At 36.8% G+C, this 25,192-nt stretch overlaps 1 protein-coding gene across 1 annotated transcript in view; it reads right to left on the reverse strand.

Annotated features, from left to right (window-relative positions):
- Window positions 1-13,877: 13,877 nt before the first annotated feature.
- The window catches only part of vstm2a (V-set and transmembrane domain containing 2A), a 45,930-nt gene continuing 34,615 nt past the window's right edge, over window positions 13,878-25,192 (reverse strand). The window contains exon 5 of the mRNA XM_051882910.1: window positions 13,878-19,098. Coding sequence (XP_051738870.1) covers window positions 19,022-19,098 — 77 coding nt within the window. The 3' untranslated portion in view covers window positions 13,878-19,021. The remainder of the gene's footprint in view (window positions 19,099-25,192) is intronic.

The following is a 25,192-nucleotide window of genomic DNA, read 5'->3' on the forward strand; positions in this document are numbered from 1 at the left end:
TCTGTCTCTCTCACATACAGAATGACTCGTACTCACACAGGCACAAAAGCACTCAGGGAAAGACAAATCAATGCTGGGAGAGAGCGCTTTGAGACAGTTCTTTTAAAAACAGTGAGGTTAATCTGCGCATGCCAGACTTCCTGTGCGATGCATCACCTCGCACTAATGATCTTAAGAGTTCTGGGAGGATGTTTGCCATATGTATTGTCAGGAAGCAATTTTCGTACCTCTCTAAGGAAGATCATCTCTGCTGTAAACCAATGTTCAATTGTATTAACTCCAGTGGATAAAGGGCACAAACAACAATAGCTCAAGAAAAGGTGATATTTGTGCCAGTTCAAAACCCTGTGAACCATGACGCTCTTGGCAGATAAATATGCTCTGTGCTTCTAGACCAAATCTAAAAGCAATATAGTCTATCCTTGTGTTTCAGAAACTTCAAACTAATGTGCACCAGAACAATACTTTAGCAAAGTTAACTGGGTGATGACATAACATTCAGTCAGGTCGCTTGGTTATCGATTCATTGACTGCAAATGTGTTCAACTGGTGCAGTGTTTTGGAAAAACATTGTCTCATGCAGTTCTTTTTTTCAGTATCTGCAAGATGCAATGCATTCCAGTTATAATACTACTGAGCTCATATTTTATCAACAGAAGTCTGGCTCACTCATTCTAATGTAGCTACTGTGTACTGAACAGTATATTTTTGGGAATTTCAGGGCCTGTAACAGTGGAGAAAGGTTTGTTACATTTTGATTGGATCTTGGTGGACTAGCACAAACAAATGGCCAACAGCATCAGATAAGACTGCTAGGACAAACACCTCAAGGCCATGACAAACCAAGCCAAAGTCGGGCTGTTGTTGAGCATCTGTCAGCTCAGTTTTTGAGGAGTATTACACACCATCGACACTAGTCGGACCTCGTCTGCCGCCTTTTGGCCGGTTTAGCATGTTGAATCAGCATTCGGCAATGAGGCAGATCAATCTGATTGGCAATTCAGTCAAGAGGGCAAACAAAGAAGACACTTCCTGGGCTGCTTTTGCTGCCTTGGTCCCCTGAACTGTTGGAGCCACCCTGGAGGTGTCCTAGCCTGCCAGCATTGCCCATGCCCTGCGACCCAGGCCCACCATTGCCATACCATTTTGTCCGACTTGAGACAGCGCCGACGCCATGTGACTGTTATATATATATATATATATATATATTTTACAGGGTGCGATTTGTAGGGGGGGATGGGGGGGATTTCCCCCCTTCTGGTCTATGTATCCCTGCCTCTGCTGAATTATTTTTATCCCCGGTGGGGATAAAAAATATTACCCCCGGGTGTTGCTACTCCACAAGCCACTAGCATATAAAATACCAAAAATAAAAATATTTTTTAAAACAATTTTTTAAAACATCGGCAAGTAAAACGCTGCGTTTATATAGAAGTGTCTCTTTACGACCACAACAAACGGGACACTTTTCAGACGCGCATTCCGACTTCGCCTCAGCGCCAGGCTCAAGTCAAACGAGCGCAGAAAAGATAGGTGAGGACGAGGGAGCTTTACTTGAACAACAGTGAACTGTGGTCAGATGAGATGTTGTCAGGCTATGTCAGTAAAACTCAGAAAAATGAACATGACTGTCCAATCAGCCGTTATACTGTGCTCACGGTGTGCACTCAAGAATCACGCGCAAATGCGGCGGCGCGCTGCACACTACTTTATTATAGCTTAAATAAAGCGCAAATGAAACTACGAGCATTTGATTTCGATGTCGATTCAATATCTATTTATTTGGATGTAAATGCATGTAGTATGTTAATTTTTCTCAATGGGAAAAAAAAAAAAAAAAAATCTAATGTAACCCCTGTATTATTAAAGGTTACTTAATAACAGTTTTGTATACAATTGCATATAAGGCCGTTTCTATAATGATGATATGATAATAAATTAATCGCATTAGAGTAAAAAAAAAGTGCTTTTTTTTTTTTTTTGTAAAATGCTCATCTCTAGAGTACATTTTTCTCACTAACTATACAGTTTAAGGAGAATGAATGGCTTTTCTGAAGTACATGTCACATTACATGACACATTTACAAGCTGTTTTATCCGCGGTTGAAACATTGATTGAGTGATTAAATGAGACCTGATACATTAAGTTGTACTGGTTCTTTCAACATAACCTCTGATATTAATTCATTTTTATTTTGTACTGTAACTAGTAGTAAAGAGGAACAGATGAACCAATTCCCTTGAACTGAGGCACTACAGCGAAAAATCACACCACATTAAGAGCAGCAAAATGGTGGTATTTGAATTTTGTAAAAAAACTTACAAAAAAGCTCAGCCAACATCTTCGTATCTCCCACAAGGTGATAAAGAAGAATGGAAATGGCTCTTGGCTCTGGATTCAGGATGTGTGAACGTTCGCCAGGGCTGTTGTCCCATTCCTAGATGTGGCAAGGAGAACAGCCGTATAGAGAGATACCTGAATTGCCACAGAGTTCATGCACAGGGCCAGGAAAAAGACGACGGTGGAATTAAAAAAAAAAAAAAAAAAAAAAAAAGATTATGCAAGTTCTTGGGAAACCGAGGACCTCGAATCCTGCTGTGCCCATGGCATCCACCCTTGATTTGGAGCCAGAGCAGCCTGAGACTGGAGGTTTGGACGACCCCGTTGTTCCCGTGAATGAATTTACTGAAGAAAATTGCAAAAGGGAGAAGCTCAAGAATTTAAGAAATTTGAGAAGCAGATGGCTGCATATTCAGCAGGACGTGTTAAAAAGGCCACCCGACAGCTTTTATAGCCAGCTTGCCAGAGATTCCAATCCAGCATTCAAGTCTACCATTCCCTATTCCACGGTCTCTGAGCCAGCAGTGGTTTGTCTGTTGAGCAGCCCTCTGGAAGCCTGGATCTCTCCACCCATCCTGGGCCAGCTGAAGAACAGCTCAACTTCCCCATCCATGTGATGGAACCCAGTAAGTGCTTTTCAAACATGTTGTGATCATGTGCTAATTCTCACCTGCCTTTTGTTTGCCATGGCTAAACAAAGTCCTGAAAGAGTTACTCAACTATTGTAATGTATTTATATTTAATATGTATGAGACATATTCCAGATGAATTTTGCAATCTAATACAGTGGTTATATTACAAATTGCACTCACTAACAATACAAATATGCAAATATAATTTGCATATTCAAAATACCTTGATACAGATATCATTTTGTGTTGCTGTACTAATTCCCTCTTGTTTTTTGCTATGACTAGATAAATGAAAGGAAGATAACAATGAGCAGCAGCTATAGACCGAACCCCTTCAAACAGGCTAAAAGAAAATGTAAAAAAACAAAAACAAATTCTGCCACTTCCAGGCTTTCATAGCCTTTATGTCTCAGGGGAAGTCAAACCTGGACACATTTGGCTTTCTTAACCAGCAAAATCAAAATGTAAGTTTTGTTCTGAGCATGTCGCTTATAAAGGCCTGTTTTCATAGTAATAACTCATTAATATATTGTGTGTCTGTTGCAGGTGGGTCAGCTCTCTGAGGCAAAACAAACAAACAAACAAAAAACAGTTCCTGGCCATCAGGCAAAGTATTTCTTCTTTACGTCCAAGCCCAAACCATGCAAAAAAGCATTAATAGCCATTTTCAGGACACCTGGAATTGGATGGCTTTGCCAGCCTGCCCAACCTTTACAGATCTGAGGACCTCTATTCTCTATGTAAGCGTTTTACAATTCAGTGTTCGCTCACCTGGTAACCAACTGCCTTGTTTATCTCTCTTTTTCCAGGCCAAACACAGACACTCTCCAGAGGACTGGCAAAAGATTTCCATGTTTATATGTGCCTTGAGCCTGCCACATCCAACAAGGAATACATGTTAAAACTGACCCATCAGCAGGCTCTGGAACATCTGAGGCTTCTGGAGGATGACCTGAAGGGGCTTGCCTCTGACAAACAACTTCCCCATCCCCAACATTCAAACCCCTTACAAACAAGGGAGAATGAATGAATGAATGAATGAATGAATGAATGAATACATACATACATACAAGAAACAAATGTCATCAATACATTATTTGTGGAGGTAACATTTGTATAACAAATAACTGGAGCAGGTTACATTACTGTTACATCAGTTTGTCATCTTATTCTTTAAAACCCATCTTAGTTACATATCTAAATATATTATAATACTTTCCCATCTTTGCAGAAATAAAACATCCATCTTCATTAGGCATGCAGTCATTTTTTTCCATTGTATAATCTTGTTTCAGTCTCCACAGAACCAAGCTCGGAGGATCTTCCGGTGCACTGTTATTTATTTATTTTTTAGCCATCAATAACAACATCCCACTGGATCTAGAGGTATCTCTACCTTTAGTATTCTGTCTTTCTTTTTTAACACTTTTCCAGAATTCTTGAATCTTTGGCCAATCCACCTAAAAAATGTCTATGATCTCCAATTTGACCACATTTTCTCCAACATAATGCCACAGATGATTCTTTCACATAGGCAGAGATCACATGAGGTCCATAATTGACTATTAATTCCTTTATGACACCCCTCACATAATTCCTCCCAGATACCATCTTCAATTATAGTATTTAGTGCCAGTTCCCATTTTCCTTTAAAATCCCCTGTGTTTTGTATAGGATTTATTATTAACCTTTTATATAAATTTAACCTTTTGTATACATTTACAATATATTCCTCTATTTGTTTGGTTCTTTCATCACCAGTTCTTTTTCTTTTATCTGTCCATATCTTTAGGAATTCTAAATTGTTCTTGAAGTTGTGAAAAAGATTTAAGTTCCACTGAATTATTGAATCATTATACTAGGACCTTCATCTGCCCATGTTCTGAATCCACTGTCCCACATAGCTGCAAGAAATTCAATATATGGGCATTTTTTACATTTTTGTCCATTTTTTAATGTATGTTTTATCCATTCATTATCAATTCTCCCTTTAAGAGCTGATTTTATATTTATGAAAGTTTGTGCTTGGTCTATTTCTACCCATCCTGATTCCCTATTTCTAAACCCAAGCCACTACTGCAGTTAGCTGAGCCGAGAACCAGAGATCACAATTGCTTCAGATTTATTTTCATCAACTTTATATCCTGAAACTGATCCATATTCATCCAGACATTGCATGAGTGCAGGGATGGAACAAGGTGGGTTTTCTTTGAAGAGCTGTATATCATCAACGAACAATGCTATTTTATGTTCTATCCTCCCTTCATCCTCCATTCCCTGAATCCTTGCATTTTGATGCATGGCTTCTGCTAATGGTTCAATGCTCAACGCAAAAAGGATAGGCAGCAATGAAAACCCCTGTCTCACACCTCTCTCCTCCCCCAAAACACTGGCCATTCACCCTTATTCTTGATTTTAGTTCAAGTTAATCCATGCCACAAATTTTTCACCAAAACCCATTTCTATCAACGTTTCTTCTAAAAATACAAGAACCTCGCTTCAAATCTCCAAGTCCAACACGGGATCCCACCTGTAACTTATTTGACTTTCTACTGCATAGACAGCCAAGTTTTACTACAAGCCCATCATGCCAGTGGTAATTAACAAAGATTTATTTATTTATTTATTGCATGTTTTTGGCTCAAGAATCTGAGGGAGCGCATGCCCTTGTTCCCTGAAAAGACATCTCCCTTGTGTAACATCTGCTGGTGCTTTTAAGTTCTCCATAGGGGGCCAGGCCTTTGTAATCAAGGGTCTGATTGTTCTCGAGTGTTTCTGTGCGCTCTCTACAGGGAGAACTACACTGAAAAATAAACTATTTCATCAACAAAGGATTGTCTCAAATGAACACATGAATGAACTTTCAAACCAATATATTAGTTTAAAGAGTTTTCCTGAAACAAGTTGGTCACCTCTTACTGCATGTAGAGACTTTTTGTTCTTAAACCTCTAGTAATCCACCCTTCCCCCTTTTTTAATCCAGTTTACAAGATTGTTCTTGCATCAAACCATATAGACACACAATAAATGTGAGCCCTTCAGAACTCCCTATCTGATGTTTATTTTTATTTATAAACCTGATGTCGTAGATTTATTTTCATGTAGATTTGGTTTGGATCGCTGTCTTTTTGTTAAATGTGTCGGATACTAAGTGCTGGTGTTGGATAACAAGTCAAATGGGTGTGGATTGGCCAAAAAGGACTGATGCAGCGCTCAAACTTAGAAAAACAATATATTTGCTTTCTAGTTTCTGACTGCTGTCTGAAGAGCACTCTCCAATTTTGCATATGAATGTAATATATCATAAGAGTGTTGGACTACTGGATGCTCCTTAGAGCACATCATTTAATGTACATGGCCATAATGATAATTGTGTCTAAAGAAATATGAAGTTTTGGAGATGCTTGTCTATCCATCACAATTGGTCCTTGTCAAACTCGCTCAAATCCTTATGTTTGCCCATTTTTCCTGCTTCTAACACATCAACTTTGAGGACAAAATGTTCACTTGCTGTCTAATATATCCACCCACTAACAGGTGCCGTGATGAAGAGATGATCAGAGTTATTCTCTTCACCTGTCAGTGCTCATAATGTTATGCCTGATTGGTGTATGTTAATACAGTGATATTTAACCCATCCATTATTGCTGTGGGAATAATCACGTTTTTGGGGTTATTCGTGGTGTGCTGAAAGTGTTGAAATGTCTGTTCTTTTAAAATAAGTGTTGACTTTATAGATATTTTTCCGCCCCGATATGGCTGCTTTGTACATTATTTCCTCCTGAAAGATTTTTTTGCTGTTATAGTATTTCATATTTGGTCTCCTCATGTTTAACAGATAAACTGTGGGATCAAACTCCAAATTCAGTGATGCGGTTTTTAGATTATAAGACTATTTAAGTATACCAAACATGTCCTATTCCAAATAGGTTATGAATGTTATCGATTAGTTGAAGGTTCGATGCCAAAATTAAATTCATAATTTGACGTTCCTGCACTTCTTAATGATCACAGTCTGTGGAGCTGAGGAACTGTACTTTACATCCTCAATCAATACTATGGACCTCCAGCGGGCAGTGAATATTTCCTTTATAGATTTCTCTGCCATGTCCTCAAAACAAATAATTGTGCAAACAACATCTATTTACAGCAAGGTCTTCTCAGATGGCCTGAGGGGAATTTGCTGTGTTCAGGTAACCAGAGAAGAATGATATTCCTCTCCTTGATAACAACAGCACATATAAAGTATCCCAGAGGATGGACTATAGCAGCGTGATCTCATTAGTATTCGCAGCTGTTCGTACGTGAAGTGTGGTTTTAGCACACATGCATTTTTTCATACGCTTAGAGAGACACTAATAAGTACTATATCAACACATTGACAGTTTTATATATGAATACATATTTATGACTCCCATGAGGTTCACAGACTATGAAATTCATGGTATTCATATGTTGTGTTTGTTAAATTTAGAATAACACTTTACAATAAGACTCAATTGGTTGAACTATAGTTGAACTATATATATATATATATATATATAATCTTGAACTAAGAATAATTTTACACTGTTTATTAATTTTGGTTGACTAATGCATTTTAAACATTTCAAGTTGTATACTTTATCATTTGTCAATGTATTATGAACTAAATGAATAAACAAATTAAGGTTAACCTAGATTAACAATTAACAACAAATTTTTACAACATTTATTAGTTCATGATAGCTAATGCAAAATGTTAACAATTTGAACCTTATTGTAAAGTGTTACTGTATTTATAAGAAATAAGATTAATTAAATATGTTTAATGGCATTACAATTAATTGATTCAACAAATTTGACACTTACAATTTTATGTACAAATGTAACATTTTTGACAAATGTAACATTTATGTAAGTTATAATCCATGGCTAGATGTACATTAAATGATTTTAATGCATAACATGGAGGCAACGAACCACCGGATGCGAAGCGGAGTGCATTCAAATCAATTCCAGTCATCATAGCATTCGTAAAGATGTGTACATCTTTAAAGTTTTGTTAATAAAGGACTTTACATTTGAGATGCTTTCAATTTGTTTTTGTTTTGTTGTTTTTTTTTTTTTGTTTTTTTTTGGTGTGTGTCCTAACCAGTGTTGGGGAAAGTTACTTTTAACAGTAATGTGTTACAATATTGCGTTACTCCCTAAAAAGTAACGAATTGAGCTACTTAGTTACTTTTTATGGAACGTAATACATTACATTACTTTTGCATTACTTTTTCTCACCTGGGCTGGGATTGATTGTTTTTTAATAATAAAAATTATAAATAATAAAAAGTTCTATTTTTTTGTAAATGTAAAGTGATTGCTAAATCGTGTGCACAATTTACTTTTGTTCCCTTGATTTACTAAATCATGTGCATGATTTACAATTTTTTCCCCTCGATTTACTAAATCGTGCGCACAATTTACTATTTAGTTCCCTGGATTTGCTAAATCGTGCACATGATTTACTAGTTACTTCCCTCAGTTTACTAATCGTGCGCACAATTTACTATTTAGTTCCCTGGATTTGCTAAATCGTGCACATGATTTACTAGTTACTTCCCTCAATTTACTAAATCGTGTGCACGATTTACTGTTTAGTTCCCTCGATTTACTAAATCGTGCACATGATTTACTATTTACTTCCCTCGATTTACTAATCGTGCGCACAATTTACTATTTAGTTCCCTTTCAAAAGGGAACTCGCACTATTGGGGAACGCCGCCGTGTGAACCGGTGTCTGAAACGCTTATCAAATCACGGCAATCCTATTGACCGGCGACAGCCTATGATGTCACTATAGGTGCGAGCCGGAAGTATATAAGGGGCACCTAGAGAACATGTCATCCTCTTTTCATCTTCAGGGACTGTTTTGTTTGAAGCTCAATATCAAACTAGTAAGAAAATTATCTCTGACAAATGTTCCAGAAAGTGCGTGGATCCGTGTCCCAGGTTTTTGACACCTGATGACACACACAATCTGTGTGTTTTCCGTCTGGGAGAAGAGCACGCACGGGCAGTTCTTGAGGGATCTGCTTGTGCAAACTGTAAGCATCTGCCTGTTAGGACACTCTGCTCTCGTTTGGCCCTCATTCGTTGTCATTTTAAAACTAATGTGTTACTTTACTAGTTACGCAAAAAAAGTAATTTGATTACATAACTCACGTTACTCTGTAGCTCGCGTTACCCCCAACACTGATCCTAACATACTAAAATTTACACTCTAAAAATGCTGGGTTATGTCAACCCATGTTTGGGTCAAATATGGACAAACCCAACCACTGGGTTTAACATTTTTTGTACAAATTTAAACCAATAGCTGGGTTTCTCCATATTTGACCCAAACATGAGTTGACATAACCCAGCATTTTTAGAGTGTACAGTTTATGTGCACATATTTATGGATACAAATTAGATCAACATGAAGTTCAGGAAAAGCTTCAGAATGAAGGAGATTTTGGGCTGGTTTGAAAGTGTCATCAGCGAATCACTATGCTGTTAAACAGTAAGTGAATCAGAATGACTCATTTGGTGCAAATACAGAGGTTTTGTAGATAATTATGGCTGCACAATTAAGAATGAATCTGACACATTATTCTCACAATCATCTGCCAGATTGATTCATCATCCCTGTTGAGGGACACTCTTTAGATTTAGCAAAGAAAACAGCTGAAAAATGAGAAAGTTGAGCTGAAATGAGATGTTTTGACACTTTGAAATACAGTCCTCGGCTGCGTGTCAATTGGTAGGATGGGTGTCATATTTCTCTCTCTTTCGCTGCAGTTTTTAGGCCATGAGTAGAGCGAACACATCTTTAATTAGGCAGTGTGAGTCGAGGCTCAGAGAATGGCCCTCAGTTAACAATATTTCGTATTAATTAAAATGTTAATTAGACAGAATCCCTGAAGCCAGAGTGTGAGTCAGAGTCCTTTTTATAGGTCATGTGCACTTCTCTTTTGGACACTGTCAATATTCAGACTCCGCAGGAATCCAAACTTTTAAGTCTCTGCATACAAATATCCTGCGCCCTTAAATTCATGAATTACTTGCCTTCGTTCTTGGCCTTTGCTTCAGTGTAGCAGTCTGGGATTGTCGGGGTGATCTCTTTCATATTCGTAGACAGACTATTTGTATTGACATAAAATGCAAGATTTTTTTTTATGTACAACTTTAGTGATCTTTAAAATCTTATGTAAGTGTAGTCATTTATCAGTAAATGGTGGAATTGAGAAAGACCTTTTTTTAATAGCATATTTATTTATAAATGAAATCCATAAATCCAGTTTAGAAATATTAACTGACTTGATATCAGGCAAGGCACAAAATGCTAAGCAAGCAAACGCTGGCATTTAATCACAGCAAAAACTGAGTTTAGTGCTGCAATTAAAAGCTTACCTCGTCGTCTACCAGTCATTTTGCGGCGGCAGTACAGTCAGATGACAGAACATAAGGCTGAACACCAGTACTGACAGTTTCTGACAGTTTCAGTGCGTGAGATTGTCCTGTTTTGTTGTTGCCAGTATGCTGGGGCATCAGCTCTAGAAGCTCCGCCCTCTTCTGGAAAGGGGGCTGGGAACACCAGCTTATTTGCATTTAAAGGGACACACACAAGAACGGCGTGTTTTTGCTTATCCCCTACAAGTGGCAATTTTATATATGCTATAATAAATGATCGGTGGGGTATTTTGAGCTGAAACTCATTCTGGAGACACCCGAGACTTATATTACATCTTGTGAAAAGGGGCATAATAGGTCCACTTTAAGGGAACATGTGTTGACGTCAAGTGGCTTTCAAGAAGTAATAGCAACCTAAAGGTTTGCATTATTAATTCTTGGTAAAATTTTATCTTAATTAAAGAGTTTTCAATGTTTTAACTTGATTTCTATTCTTGGGTGCTGTACAGTTCTGGAGAAACTACATCTTTTTATACTAAGAAAGTCTGGATGGCTGACCCAATTATTATACTTAAAACGAGTAGTTGCTGTTTTAACAGACTGATTGGTGCCGAGGAAAATGTAGGTCACAACTTATATTCAGATAAAGTTATTTCTGCTAACACAGCTGCTTTTGAATGACGGTTAAAGGGATAGTTCACACAAAAATGAAGATTATCCCATGATTTACTCACCCTCAAGCCATCCTAGGTGTATATGACTATCCTCTTTCAGCCAAACACAATCAGAGAAAATACCCTTTAAAAATATCCTGGCTCTTCAAAGCTTTATAATGGTAGTGAACTGGGCAAGATAATTTTCATTTTTGGGTGAACTAACTCTTTAATGGAGAAAGATGTTTTTTGTGAAGTTATTACAACTTGATGAAAGATTAAGGACAAACATTTTTATTCTTAAGAATAACATGCAACACTAAGAGTGCAAAATGACAGAATCCTTTATCAATTTATTATTTATTACGGTGATTTATGTATAACAATAAAATAGTACATTAATAAGTAATCTTCTAATGCAACATTTAGAATGCATTTTTAAAAGACTTTTTTATTTTTATATATTTATTCAAAAGTGTATGTATGTACGTTTTTATGTTTGAATTTATACATTGATCATTGTGACCCACAAACAGGGTCATTTTGATTTCATATTGATTTTAAGTTAAGCAATGATAAGATGCACAGAATACACTTTCAAAATCACTTTCAAAAATTCAAAGAAGTAAGTTTTGAATTCATGCAATTTATTTCATGTTGTTTAAGGACACATTTTGGACATCAAGTTGAAAGATGGCAGGTCGTGTGGTAAAAACAGTGAATTTCCAATGTTTACCGTAGTTAATTTAGTTATAAAAATGGCTTTTGTACGGTATAGTTATTTGAATCTGCGAAATGCTGTTAGCAATGATTTGACGGCTCATAACTGGAACTCGAGCCCATAATAAATTTGATTTTGGTGTCATTTTTATTGTGTATTCAGTAGACTACAGGCACTTGCTGGCAGAGATGCAGGAGTTCACTCTCACATGCCCTCTGAAACAATCCTCTCCCTAAATCGTCATGATGTTTTCATGAGCTCTTTCTTTTCACTCGTGAAGCACTAATATTCCCTCATTGTATCACGATCTCTATATATCTCTCCTCTTTTCTTTTCAACCCCAGTCCCCTCGCAGAAATCACACCCACTCATGACTCGCAGCGGCTTCACTTTCCCAGTATCTCCAGCTTTGTGTCAGACGTGGAGAAAAACAGGCTTCAAGCCATGCAAAACCCACGGCAAGGCCGTTTCTGTATCATGTAAAGTGTTTTAAACATTACATTGTTCTTTTGATGTGTTTAGCGGTGGATGCTTCGCCACGGGGGGAATTTGCTTTAGTTGATCTACATTGACGTAGCCGTGCTTCCCCTCTCCGTGTTTTCCCAGACACCGAGTTCATTAACATGAAGGATTTTTATAGGATGCCATTAAAGGACCTTACATCACCGTCACCTCAAATTGATTGGTTTTAACGAGAACAAATAAAAGATGCAAGTATCTCATTGGTGTTTTTACAATGAAATGTTTATTTATTGTCCTCATATTATTCATTCAGTAAGTATCTGTGCTGCTGACACAGAGGTCACGGGCTCAAATGACCCAAGAAACTGGAGAGATACTGAGATTACAAATTCTGGCCCATCATTATTACGCCCTTGAACAAGGTCGTTGACCCGGATGCTGCCCTTGAGTTAGTGCTACCTGGTCTAGTGGGGATAATGTGATTATTCATGTGTTTTTGCCAAAGGTGAAATGACCACTAGACCAGTGGTGCTAAAAGTGCTATGACTTTTACTTCCAATGACACGGAGCAAGAATACAGGGGTTATCAAGTCATAACAGCTTTTCCTCTTCCTCAAATAAAGCTATTATATGGCTTCAGATATTATATTTTTAGCAGCATTTATTAATCTTTGTTAATGTTAGTTAATAAAAATACAACTGTTCATGTTAGTTCAAAGTGCATTAACTAATGTTAACAGAAGCAATTTTAATTTTAATAATGTATTAGTAAATGTAAAAATTAACATGAACTAAGATTAATAAATGCTGTAGTGGCTTAAAATTTAGATGAAAGGGAAGTTGCATTCATCTTTTCTTCTCTATTGTGTCGTATTTCCGCGTGAAACGCTTCGCAAACAAGAACAAATGTAGGGCGGGGCTTGATTTTGTCTGTGAGGAATTGATTGGATAGTTGTGGTTTGCTATTGGTGGATCTCATGTGAGTGACAGGTTGCCCCGCCCTCGTCATCAGAGAAGAGAAGAGATGCTCAAAGAGGGAGGAGAAGATATTGACAGCCAATCAGAATCCATCCTGCTTTAAAGAGCTCGAGAATTTAAAGTGATAAACAGAACATTATTGTGCATTGGAGTAGATGCTAATATAGTTTAATAACAGACCTTTATCCAGTTCTTCTGAAGCCAAACATTAGGTTTGGCACGTTAAGTTTGCAATGACATAAAAGACTTCCAGGGACACCCTTATTTCAATTATTATAAAAGTAAGATAAAAAAAAAAAATAGCTTTGAATTCAAGTCAGAGAAAATATTGGTTTATGTTTTGGACAGTGTATCTGCATTAGTCAATGCAGGTCAAGCCTCCGCCTGTCAGAAGCTCTCAGGATTTATATAAGACTACAATAAATTTCTGGCAGGGTCTTTAGCACTTTCATCAAGCAGCTTCTCATTGGATTCCCGATAAAATGGGTATAGAATATAAAAACTGAATTTTCAGACCAGCTTTATGGTGGCATCCAAAAAAGCCACAAATCATGACTCTAAAAAGTTTGTTTAGAAGAACATGAGGAACATATTGGCTGCTTTCGCAGTCTATTTCTCTTTTCTGTGTTTTGTTTTTGTTTTTGAGGTAAATGAATAAAAATGAAGACAGTGCTTTAGAGAAATTTAATTGTCATATTTCATGAGCGTGGTGTGGAAATGTCTTTGAGCGGGTTATACAGCACCATGTCATATCTTTCCTCTCATTTTCAATCAATCATCCCTCAAATTCTGTTCTTCAAACATCAGATCCTTTAAAGCACATCTGCAGATGATACACAAGCGGCTCCTTTCTGCAGTACAAATAAAACAGCTCAGAAAACTGATACACCACATACTGTAAATTACACTGCACGTCTCATAAAAAATCTGTCTGTAGACAGCCCGTGAAGATAGTTTATTAAAATTTGGCTCATTTTGTCTTATAATACAAACTTCAGCTTTGCTCAGCCATGACAGTAAAATGAAAATCACGTCATGTATTTGAAAGAGTCCAGTAAACATTTAATCATGACTCAAACAAGATGGTGATCCATATATATACATCGATTCCCGTGTTGAAACATTTGAAGAAGATCTTAACCTGGAGGACGACTTTCTGAAATACAAATCCTGGGTTTTCTCCGAGTGGAACGGCTTCTCTCTGTATGAATGGATTCGTCACATGCAGAAATCAATATCATAAACATCCAAAATAACATCCAGAGATCCATCTTTAGTAACCGTTTTTGTCAAATTCAGCTGCTGCTGTTCTGCTTTCCAAAATTGAGCCAATGATTTTTGGCCAAAACGGCGTCCCAAATGTTGTATACGGACGGAAAGTCTTTCCCATGGAAATCTCCAAACGGATGGAAACATAGAAACACACATAGGAACATTTCTGTCCTTTCAATTCACTGTAATCGTACACATATACAATTTTTCTTTTCTGAGATAAAAAAAAAAATGAAAAAAAATAAGAAATGGAAATAAACCATGCGGCTTGTTTTTACAGTGACTTTTACACAGGCTGTACAAGGCATCAGAAACTCTCTTCTTCATAAACTTTTTAATGAAATTAGTTAGCTTTTTGTACTTTATAATATGACAACCCCAACTTTATTTATAGCTAACCACAGGTGTCCAGCGTTAAAATGCCGCAGATGGATTTAGATGAGGTGTTTTGTCTATTTACAGCACACACAAATGTGGATCATCATCACCGTGTGCCCTATTTAAAGTGCCGTCTTAAAGTAACAGTTTTATGTAGATAAACCTACTCAAATCAACAACCCTACGCCGTGCATTACCATCGAAGGACTCTCGGATAGCAGCTGCTCTCAAAGTCACATATGCCCATAAATCTAGAGAGAATTTAGAGCTTCCAGCTGGTTTTATGATTAGTCTTCCAATTATGAGGAGTACAATTTGGCAAGAATCTTGCTGAACAACCTTCTATTGCATGACCCGTCTCATTATTCAAAGACACATCATGGTGTATTTTTTGTTCCATGACCTCATTTAAGGATCCGGATCATACAGCCATCAAAGTACAGAATAACAGTTTACATTACAGTGTTCCTGTTGGAGCTACAAGCCAGAAACTTCCGTTAGTAAACGTTACCGCAACTATTTGTATCCTACACCATCAAAACGTAACCGTTTTATAATATTTCAAACGTTTATGAGGGTTTTAAGAGGGAACCTTTAGGGTTAAATTAGAAATGTTGTCATCAATACTCATTACTTTCCATTGGATCTCAAATCAAGTTTATTATAGTTAATTAAAACTGAAACCATGAAAAAAAAAAACATTTAACACAATAAAGTTCCATTTGTTAACATTAGTTAAGTACAGTACAGGACAATTAAAATGACTTCTAAAGCATCTATTAATCTTAATTTCAACATTTTATAATACTTTATTAAAGTCACATTTGTGTCTGTTTATATTATTTAATGGACCTGAGCTGACATGAACTAACTGTGAATAGCTGTATTTTAAAAAATGGTTCCAAAAATGACAAAACCCCTTGGGTGCATCATAAATTAGTCAATTCTAGCCATGCATCATTTTTCAAATTGTATTTTATAACTTTTTGTCATTAATTACTGATAATGCAGCATAACACTCTACTTTTCGCAGAGGTTTAGACAGAAAACTGAAGTGAGAATGCGACATTTTGCTGGTGCAAGATAAAAATCGCTACGGGGTCCTTCCCTTATGTGACTTTCTTGAAGTTAACAGCATTTAAAGTCACTTTTGTGTTTTCTTTTAAAACAGATTCTATTCCTTATGCTTTATTCCCAGTGTAATCCCAATACAACTGCCCTGAAAGCCAAAACTGAGGAACAAACACTATACGCACAACTCCACCATGGGTGAGAAAATGAGCTTCAAAAAATGAGCATAGATTTGGCATAATACATGGGGGTGTTGTGTGTTTTGTAAACAGTCCTGCAATGTGCCCGTCTCAGCAGTCTTTGGTTAAATTATATAAAAACACCTCAAGACATCAATACATGAGCAGAATGTCAAACAGAGTAAGCTCCATCAACCGCAGCTTGAGATTCTTTTCAAAACCTTGACATTCCTGTAGGGACGTCTTGTTCTTGTTGATAACACAGTGTTGGTTAAATGTCACCATCTTATTTCCAACCACTACTGTCGCATTTAAAAAATATGGTGATGAGGGCATCACTGGTGATCATATGTCATTTTAAAGGTGTCATGATATCAGAAATCAAATTTGCCTTGATCTTTTAACACATTAGAGGTCTTTGTAAGATTAAAACATCCTGCAAGTTTCAGAGCTTAAAACATCCTCCTGATTATAAACAAAACATTTATTTAATAAAGCTCCAAAAATGCCTTATTTTAATATTGTGGGATCTGTGATGACACACTGGCAAATACATTTGCATATGCCCGCCTCCAGAGCAAGCATCGACCAATAGTTATACATCATCGCATCACATGCCCCGCCCACTGGCGATCAGTCTCTTAATGGCTGACATTTGTCTACACTGGATGTGAGCGTCACGTCAAAAGCAAATAGAAGTCATTATAATCACTGATGCTGTCTACACTGATGCAGAATACAGATGTGTGTTCAGTTTCTGACATCTGCCGACAACAGGACGAATGGAAGAGTGAAAGAACATTCGCTTTCACACGTTCAGTTTACACAGCTGGTTTGCGACTTCAGAAGGATCTCAACATCAGAAACAAGTGGATGGTTTATTTTAATGACGTCCCAGATTGCGTCAGAGGATTATATGTTTGTTCGGAGCATTTGACTGCAGATTGTTTTGTGAACGAGGCACAGTGTAATGGAGAGTTCACAAAGAAACTTTAGTTGACAGATGAAGCAGTCGACTGTATTAGATCTGACAGCAGCTGCATCACAAACCGGAAGTAAATTATTTCATAATGCTTTGTCTGTAAATGACAATTTTATATGGATAATTTTTCAAAACACTCACATTACATGCAATAGCAAGTGGGCGTTGATACTGTTTCCTATGCAGTGATGTTAGCCAATCATAACAGTGGGCGTTTACTGACAAGCCTTAAAGGAGCCACGCATTAAAAACGGATCATTTCAAACGGAGGATCTGAAAATAATAGTTTTTCCGCATATATATTTGATTTTTTGTGTGAAAATAACTTTACTAACATTATACGTGACCCTCAAGGAACATATTAAAATAATAATAACAAAAATCCACGTCATGACCCCTTTAATGCAGCCTATATCATGGATATTAATCTCAAAACGTTCAGTGTGGCCCTGATTAAGCAGGACGAGCTGTATCAGTCAGCTTCTTCTGGGAATCAGAAGACGTTTTAGTGACATATTGTGTTTAGTAACTGAATAAACATCTTCCTTGTGATGTTAAATGATGAGAGTAATTTTTGTTTGGACTAAGTGCCTTTGGTGGCACAAGAACAAGGCTGAAACATTAATTTTAAAAGTCTCCTGCAAAGCCGAGTCTTCCACTGCTTTAGGGAAAATGGTACCTATCTCATACCGCTTGCAATCTGCATTGCCAAAATAAAAAGACAAACGCAGATATAAATCATTCTATGTTAGCCAGAAAGTACAAAGCTCTTCCTTTTTAATTAAAAGTAAAGGGAGAGGACCAGAAAACCAATCGTCAACAGCTATTGATTTTGTCAGCTTTAGTGGAAATCCATGATGCAACTTGATTTTGAAGATGGTAAACACACGGCGGAAATGACAGTTGCTTCAAGAGGTGAAAAGCAATCATCTTCGACACTTAAACATAGGTGAATCACACTTGAGATGTTTAGAGGACACAATCACAACATTCAATAGCACTGAAGGTCATGAAACACCTTTAGTGATTTGAAGGTTGAAAGCTCAGAACATTTATTTCTTTCAATTTGTCCGACCCTCCGCTCCAACAAAAAGCAAGCAAGAGCCAAACAAACAATATCTCTTCAATCCAGCTCCACTGAAACGATGCTCTTAAATGGCATTGTCGTGTGTGATTTAGTTTCCAGTCAAAGACTACTATGCTCACATGCTACATGCTAAGTGAACATGACTGGGCATGTGAGTATACAACGCTACTAACAGGACGGAGGGGCGAAAGGAATATACTCACATTTATTATGCCAAAAATAAATGAAAAGCACATGTATTTAAGCAAGAACATCTGCATTAATGAAAATCACTGCAGCTCAATGCAGTGTAAACACTGTGATTTACCACATCAATTAGCGATCCAGAACACAACATGTACTAAGCCGTGGAGCTGTTAGTTTTGTTTTCAAGGCTGTTTTTGCATATGAATGGATGGCAGCTGTACAGAGTCAAGGGAATTTAAAATCAAATACTTTATATATATATACTGTATATCTGTTCATATATTCATATGTTACACAAATATAGACTCTTCCGAACTTCAGAGCAATGTATTAAATTCACAGCTGGAGATAAAAGGTAAACAAAAACCAACCAAAAATATATATGGGGCGCAAGATCCCATACGAGTCCGTGTCCGTTTGTGTCTTCTGTTTGATTTGGAGCGTGAAGCACGTGTCCGCTATGGCAGTTTCCTTCTCCTCCTATAGGCTTTTGAAACAAAAGTGCTTCTGGTGATGATCATTAGACTACATTGGTGCAGTGTTGTGGTTTGAAGTAAGGGACGACTGTGCTGTCCGCTCCGTCCAAATAGCAGGCAATTTTCTCTTGGCTCTGAAATAAGAGTGATTCTGGGAAAAAGAGTCACCGTCTTGAAACTATAGCCACACTTCCCTCATGAGGCCGGATGTGAGGAGAAGAAGAGCAAGTCCATTACTTGTGGCTATCCTCGTACCTGTGGGGAAAAATGATAGGACATTGAGCCATGAAAAAAAATGTTACTAGTTACTGTTAGATGCAATGTAATTATACATCATAAAAAAAGACTCAAGCTTCAAAAATTTTTTTTACCTCTGTTTTACTCTCAAAATCTTATTTGTTGATGTGTCAGGAGTTATGAACATGAAAAACTGAGTCAATGATTGATTGAAATATTTGTGTCAGCCACATTCATTAAGAAAAAAACAAACAAAAAAAAACTCCTGTATGATCGTCATGAAAACGCTTGACAAAACAACATCCTTTAGAGGGCTTTCAGTTAAAAAGCATGCACATTTGCAGAAATATTGATGGATTCTCATATGTTTATGTCAAATTTCTATACAATATTTATTCAATTTTTACCCAAAATGCGCCAATATAATCATTTCAATTCATACTGGCAGCCTGAGGGTACTATATGTACATTTTGTCCATAAATAACACTCGTGATGAACAGGCATATCATGTGACATTCCAGGAAATCAAACAAAGGCTTTCGGAGATCACTGTAACATGCAGATAGACACTTTTGAAGACAATAAACACAAGATTGCGATGATCTGTGTTCTTTATGCCATGTTGGGTATTTTCATAATGATAGATTTTATTTATAATGCAACGCTAATCGACATAGCTTTTATCATTGTGCAGAATAACGTAAAAGAATATATTTTCTGTCTGTTTTTTTTTATTTTATTTTTTTTATCCGAAGCCACATCAGATCACAGAAGGTTATTTAAAACACTCGACTTGTGATATAAAGTAAGCTTGGAGCAAAAACATGGTTTTAATCTCATAAATTATTGTGCATTGATGGTGTGCTAGGCTAACATGCTACCTAGCCCTAAGATGCACCTGCCACCTAGCTGAGCAAATAGTAAAGCTCACTGAAATGTTTCTTTTTTCAAGAAGGATTTGCATTTGATAGTTTCAAAGAAGGTGAAGTGAGAAGTTTGATCAAAGAAATGAGGGATTAAAACAGTGTGAATAGAAAGTCGTCAGTATTTATAATGAAGACAAAAGAAAAGAATAATTAGAGCCATAAGCAGGTTGGAGAGGTGTAAATGTGTGCATGGAAGACTGAATGGGGCAGTTTGCACCACAAAACAATAGAGACAATACACTGAATGGATGCATTGGAAGATGACAATAAACATTAGAGTGTCCTCAAAATAAAATCACATGACATGATCTTTAAAAAAAAAAGTTTAATAAAACTCAGAGTTTTAGACTTATCATCTTCAGATTTTAAATATAGCATGGTCAGACATGTGGCTTTATCTGCAGTGCATTTCTAGATTGCAACAAGGCCAACTTCAATTTTATTTTCATAAAGATATGTCATAAAAATAAAACTCTGATGCTATTTATAACTATTTCTTTCATTATGACAATAATTAATTTTCCCTTTACATTAAACTGCAAAGTGTCTGCTTTCAAATGAGACCATACTTTCAGTATGCTATTAGTGCAAAGCCTTCATGAACTGTATCTGTTTTAGTTTGGGTAGACCATTTCTTGGGATGTTTTCAAAAGCGGGGGTTCAGGCTAACAGGTTAAAGGTTCCTAATTTTGTTTTGCTTTCTCCTACAACAAGTGTACATGAATCCAAGGTCAAAAAACAGAGCTTTTTTTTTTTTTTTTTTTTTTTTTTTCATAATATCCACTGTAGCATCAGCTCTTTTCTCACAGTGTCTGAAATGGAAACAAGGATTCAGTCTCTCTAAACCCCGCCTTTCTGAGAGCCTGTTCTGATCTGATTGGTCAGATGGCCCAGTCTGTTGTGATTGGTCGACTGCTTATAGCGTGTGTCAAAAAGAGAAAAAGAGAAAAACTCCCTGTAAGAGTTTTGAGCACTTTTCCAGGTACATTGGCCGTTTTGACCCTTATGTGAGCTGTTGCATTCATTCTGCACATCTCCTGACAGTATTTAATTACAGTATGTAAATTTGCTCCAGTACGGTAAATACAGCTCTCTCTCCCCCAGCCCTGTGACACTCAATAAAGATCCATATTATGCTGTGCAACTCCTTTTAATATTACTATTTTTTAACAAAGTGCAATCAAAACAACTCTAAGCCACCCGGGTACCACAAAATTGTACGGTTTTATTGGTCTGCATAAATAAAGACGACGCTATCTACCTATTCACAGAAGCCTTGTGCTAAAACCTCCCCACATAAATCAAAGTGAAAACTGCCATTACACCATGAAAAGGGATTAATGCACACAGCCTTCCTGCACACTTTTCTAAAGGCTTTTCAGAGTATTTTTAAAACACCTATGTGCTGACAGATGCGTTACACAGAAAGGTATGTGTTGGAAGCAAGTTTAATTTAATAAAATGTTTTTTAGTAGTGCAAGGATATGCAAAAAAGTGCAACTTATCTGAAAGAGTGGTTGTTTTTATATGATTTAAACCATAAAAAAAATGTGTTGATGTAAATTAATGTATTTAGGTTGATTCAGCAATATTTTTGACTTGAATAAAACTTTAATTTTTCCTTTTTTTTTTTTCTTCAGTGTAGGAACGCTTTGATGACATTTGTAAATGATGCAAAAAATCCACTTTCCAGCATATTGTGAGCAGGTTTGTTCATGTTCCATTTCTCGCACAGAACTATAAATAACCCTGAATTTTTAAACCGCATTTCCTTTTGTTTTTCCTCATATTTTTCTCTAGACCTCCTTTGAACAATGAAATTAGGTGGGATGCAAGGCCTAAAGACTTCAAAGCAAATGCGATCTGATTCCGCTCTCAACGTACTGCATTCCTGCATTGACTACTGAAAACAATGAGGGAAGCTCAAGGATGTACACCGACCATAAAACCCCCGAAAACAAGGCAACAAAGAGGAAATAGAAAATGAAATATTCACTAAATCACAGTGACATTTACGGGATTTTTCCGTCAGACCAAGCACGCCAATGTTCCGCGGGGAGCTTCATTCCAGCTCTATCGCAGGGAGGAGAGCCGGAGAGGAGGAACCTCCCGTGACCCGCTGCTCCTCTCTGCCAGATCTCATTTGGCCCGAGGTGATCAACCCGAACGGGAACGTTCCTGAAACAAGCAATCGCATCGGACCGAAGCTTCCCTCCCTTCTTCTGCTGGCAGGGAATAATTAATCATTTCTGCCGGCACTTTTTACTCTGGGCTGAAATGCGCTGTCGATTATGCACCGCATCTATACGTTCATTACCAGTCGCGTCTGATTAGCTGTAAGGAAGAGTATGAGTCATGCCAGAATGTCATCTTCTATAATTACAGCTCGCTGATGTTGTTGTAGTGAAGGTTCTCGAAGGTTAAAAGAGCTCAAAGTACTCGTGTTCAAGTGAAACGGGTTAGATGCGAAAAAGGTATACAATATGTACCTATATAATATAATCTGACCTCGACTCATTTTACATGCTGTACAAATGATATGTTAGAAGAACCTCCATGCAATCATATTTAATCATCTTGATGGTGGATGGCTGATTGATGAAAGATCTTTCTCTCCATCTTTCTCTCTCTCTTCAGCTCAAACAGTTGGAGAATAATTTGATATCTTTGCTGGTTTAGGAATTTGCTCCTATTCAAATCATGAGCTGAAAACTGAATTGAATCGGCCACAGTACGCAGCAGGAAGAGGAATTTATTGAATTGCAATTCAAAGAAATTCACCAAGGTTACTTAGTTTCATTAGTCTAACATGATTTAAAGGGTTAGTTCACCCAAAAATGAAAATAATGTCATTAATTACTCACCCTCATGTTGTTCTACACCCGTAAGACTGTCCTTCATCTTCAGAACACAAATTAAGATATTGTTGATGAAATCCGATGGCTCAGTGAGGCCTCCATTGAGAGCAAAGCCATTGAAACTCTCAAGGTCCATAAAGGTATTAAAAACATATTTTAAACAATTCATGTGAGTTCAGTGGTTCTATCTTAATATTATAAAGCAACAAGAATACTTTTCGTGCACCAAAAAAACAAAATAACGACTTTTCAACAATATCTATATGGGCCGAGTTCAAAACACTGCTTCACAAAGCTTCTGAGCTTTATGAATCTTTTGTTTCGAATCAGTGATTCGGATCTCCTATCAAACGGCTAAACTGCTGAAATCACGTGACTTTGGCGCTCCGATCCACTGATTCGATTCGTAAAGCTCTGAAGCAGTGTTTTCAACTCGGCCCATACAGATATTGTTGAAAAGTCATTATTTTGTTTTTTTTTGGCGCACAAGTATTCTTGTCGCTTTATAATATTAAGATAGAACCACTGAACTCACATGAAGTGTTTCAAATATGTTTTTAATACCTTTATGGACCTTGAGTTTGAATGGCTTTGCTCTCAATAGAGGCCTCACTGAGCCATCGGATTTCATCAACAATATCTTAATTTGTGTTCTGAAGATGAACAAAGGTCTTACGGTTGTACAACGACATGAGGGTGAGTAATTAATGACATTATTTTCATTTTTGGGTGAACTAACCCTTTAAGACAAAACCTGAATAATTACATGATTCATTTATACTATAGTTTATGCATATGTGTTCATAATTAGTATTTTGGTAACACTTTACAATAAGATTTCATCTGTTACCATTAGTTAATTATATTAGTGAACATGAACTAACATTTCTGCAGCATTTATTAATCTTTCAGTGCAGCTTCAAAGAGCTCTACATGATCCCAGACGAGGAATAAGAGTCTTATCTAGAGAAACCATCGGCCATTTTCTAAAAAAGATTAAAATTATATACTTTTTAACCACAAATGCTTGTCTTGCACTGCTCTGTGATGCTCCACGCATTACGTAATCATGTTGGAAAGGTCGCGTGACGTAGGTGGAAGTACAGCGGTAGGGCGAAAAACTCATTTTCAAAATCGTCCGACATCGTTTGACTTAATCTTTGTACGTTCACTTTGTAAACACTGGATCGGTACTTCTGTCTACATCACGCGTGACCTTTCCAACATGATTACGTAATGCGTGGAGCATCACAGAGCAGTGCAAGACGAGCATTTGTGGTTAAAAAGTATATAATCTTTTTTTTTTTTTTTTTTTAGAAAATGGCCGATGGTTTCTCTAGATAAGACTCTTATTCCTCGTCTGGGATCATGTAGAGCTCTTTGAAGCTGCACTGAAACTGACATTTGGACCTTCAACCCGCTGAACCCCAGTGAAGTCCACTATATGGAGAAAAATCCTGGAATGTTTTCCTCAAAAACCTTCATTTCTTTTCCATGGAAGAAAGAAAGACATGAACATCTTGGATGACATGGGGGCGAGTAAATTATCAGGAAATTTGAATCCTGAAGTGAACTAATCCTTTAGGATCAAAAGTTGTATCTGTTGACATTAGTTAATGAACTGTCAACTAACATGAACATTTTAATAACTAACATTAACAAAGATTAATAAAAGATGTACAAATATATTGCTCATATTTAGTTCATGTTAGTCAATGTATGAACTAATAATAACATGTGAGACCTTATTGTAAAGTGTCTTTTTTAAATTTCAGATTTGTATGGTGGTTTATAAAATCAATTACACCTAAGAATATTATTAAATATTACATTTTCAGCAGAGGTTTTTTTTTATTATTATTATTCCTAAAATCTCATTTGTAAATCACCATCATGTTTCCCCAGCTAACAGGGAACATTATCAGAACGTTCTGGCAAGGTCCTCTCAAAGTTATGAACAAACGTTCTTCCAGTAACGTTAATAGAACGTTCGTTCAGAGTTATCCGGTCCTTAATAATGTTCTCAAAACGTTCGCACAAAAACATCGTTCATGGAGCGTTTTTTCATCTCACAATTTTTTAAATATTACTACTTGTTTCAAAACGTTCAGAGAAAATTAAAAAGTAACATTCCCATTATGTTTACTAAATGACAAAATGTGATGTTCCTTTAACTTTTCTATAACCAAGAAAAACTTTCAGCACGTCCAGATAACATTCAGTAGTAACGCTTTCTTAACTTAATGGGAACATTAGCAAAACATACTTAGAACATATATTTGTAAACTCTTATTTCAAATCCAATTCAAAATCAGCAACTGAACTGG

The sequence above is a fragment of the Ctenopharyngodon idella genome, chromosome 23, assembly GCF_019924925.1.
Source record: "Ctenopharyngodon idella isolate HZGC_01 chromosome 23, HZGC01, whole genome shotgun sequence".
NCBI lineage: Eukaryota > Metazoa > Chordata > Actinopteri > Cypriniformes > Xenocyprididae > Ctenopharyngodon > Ctenopharyngodon idella.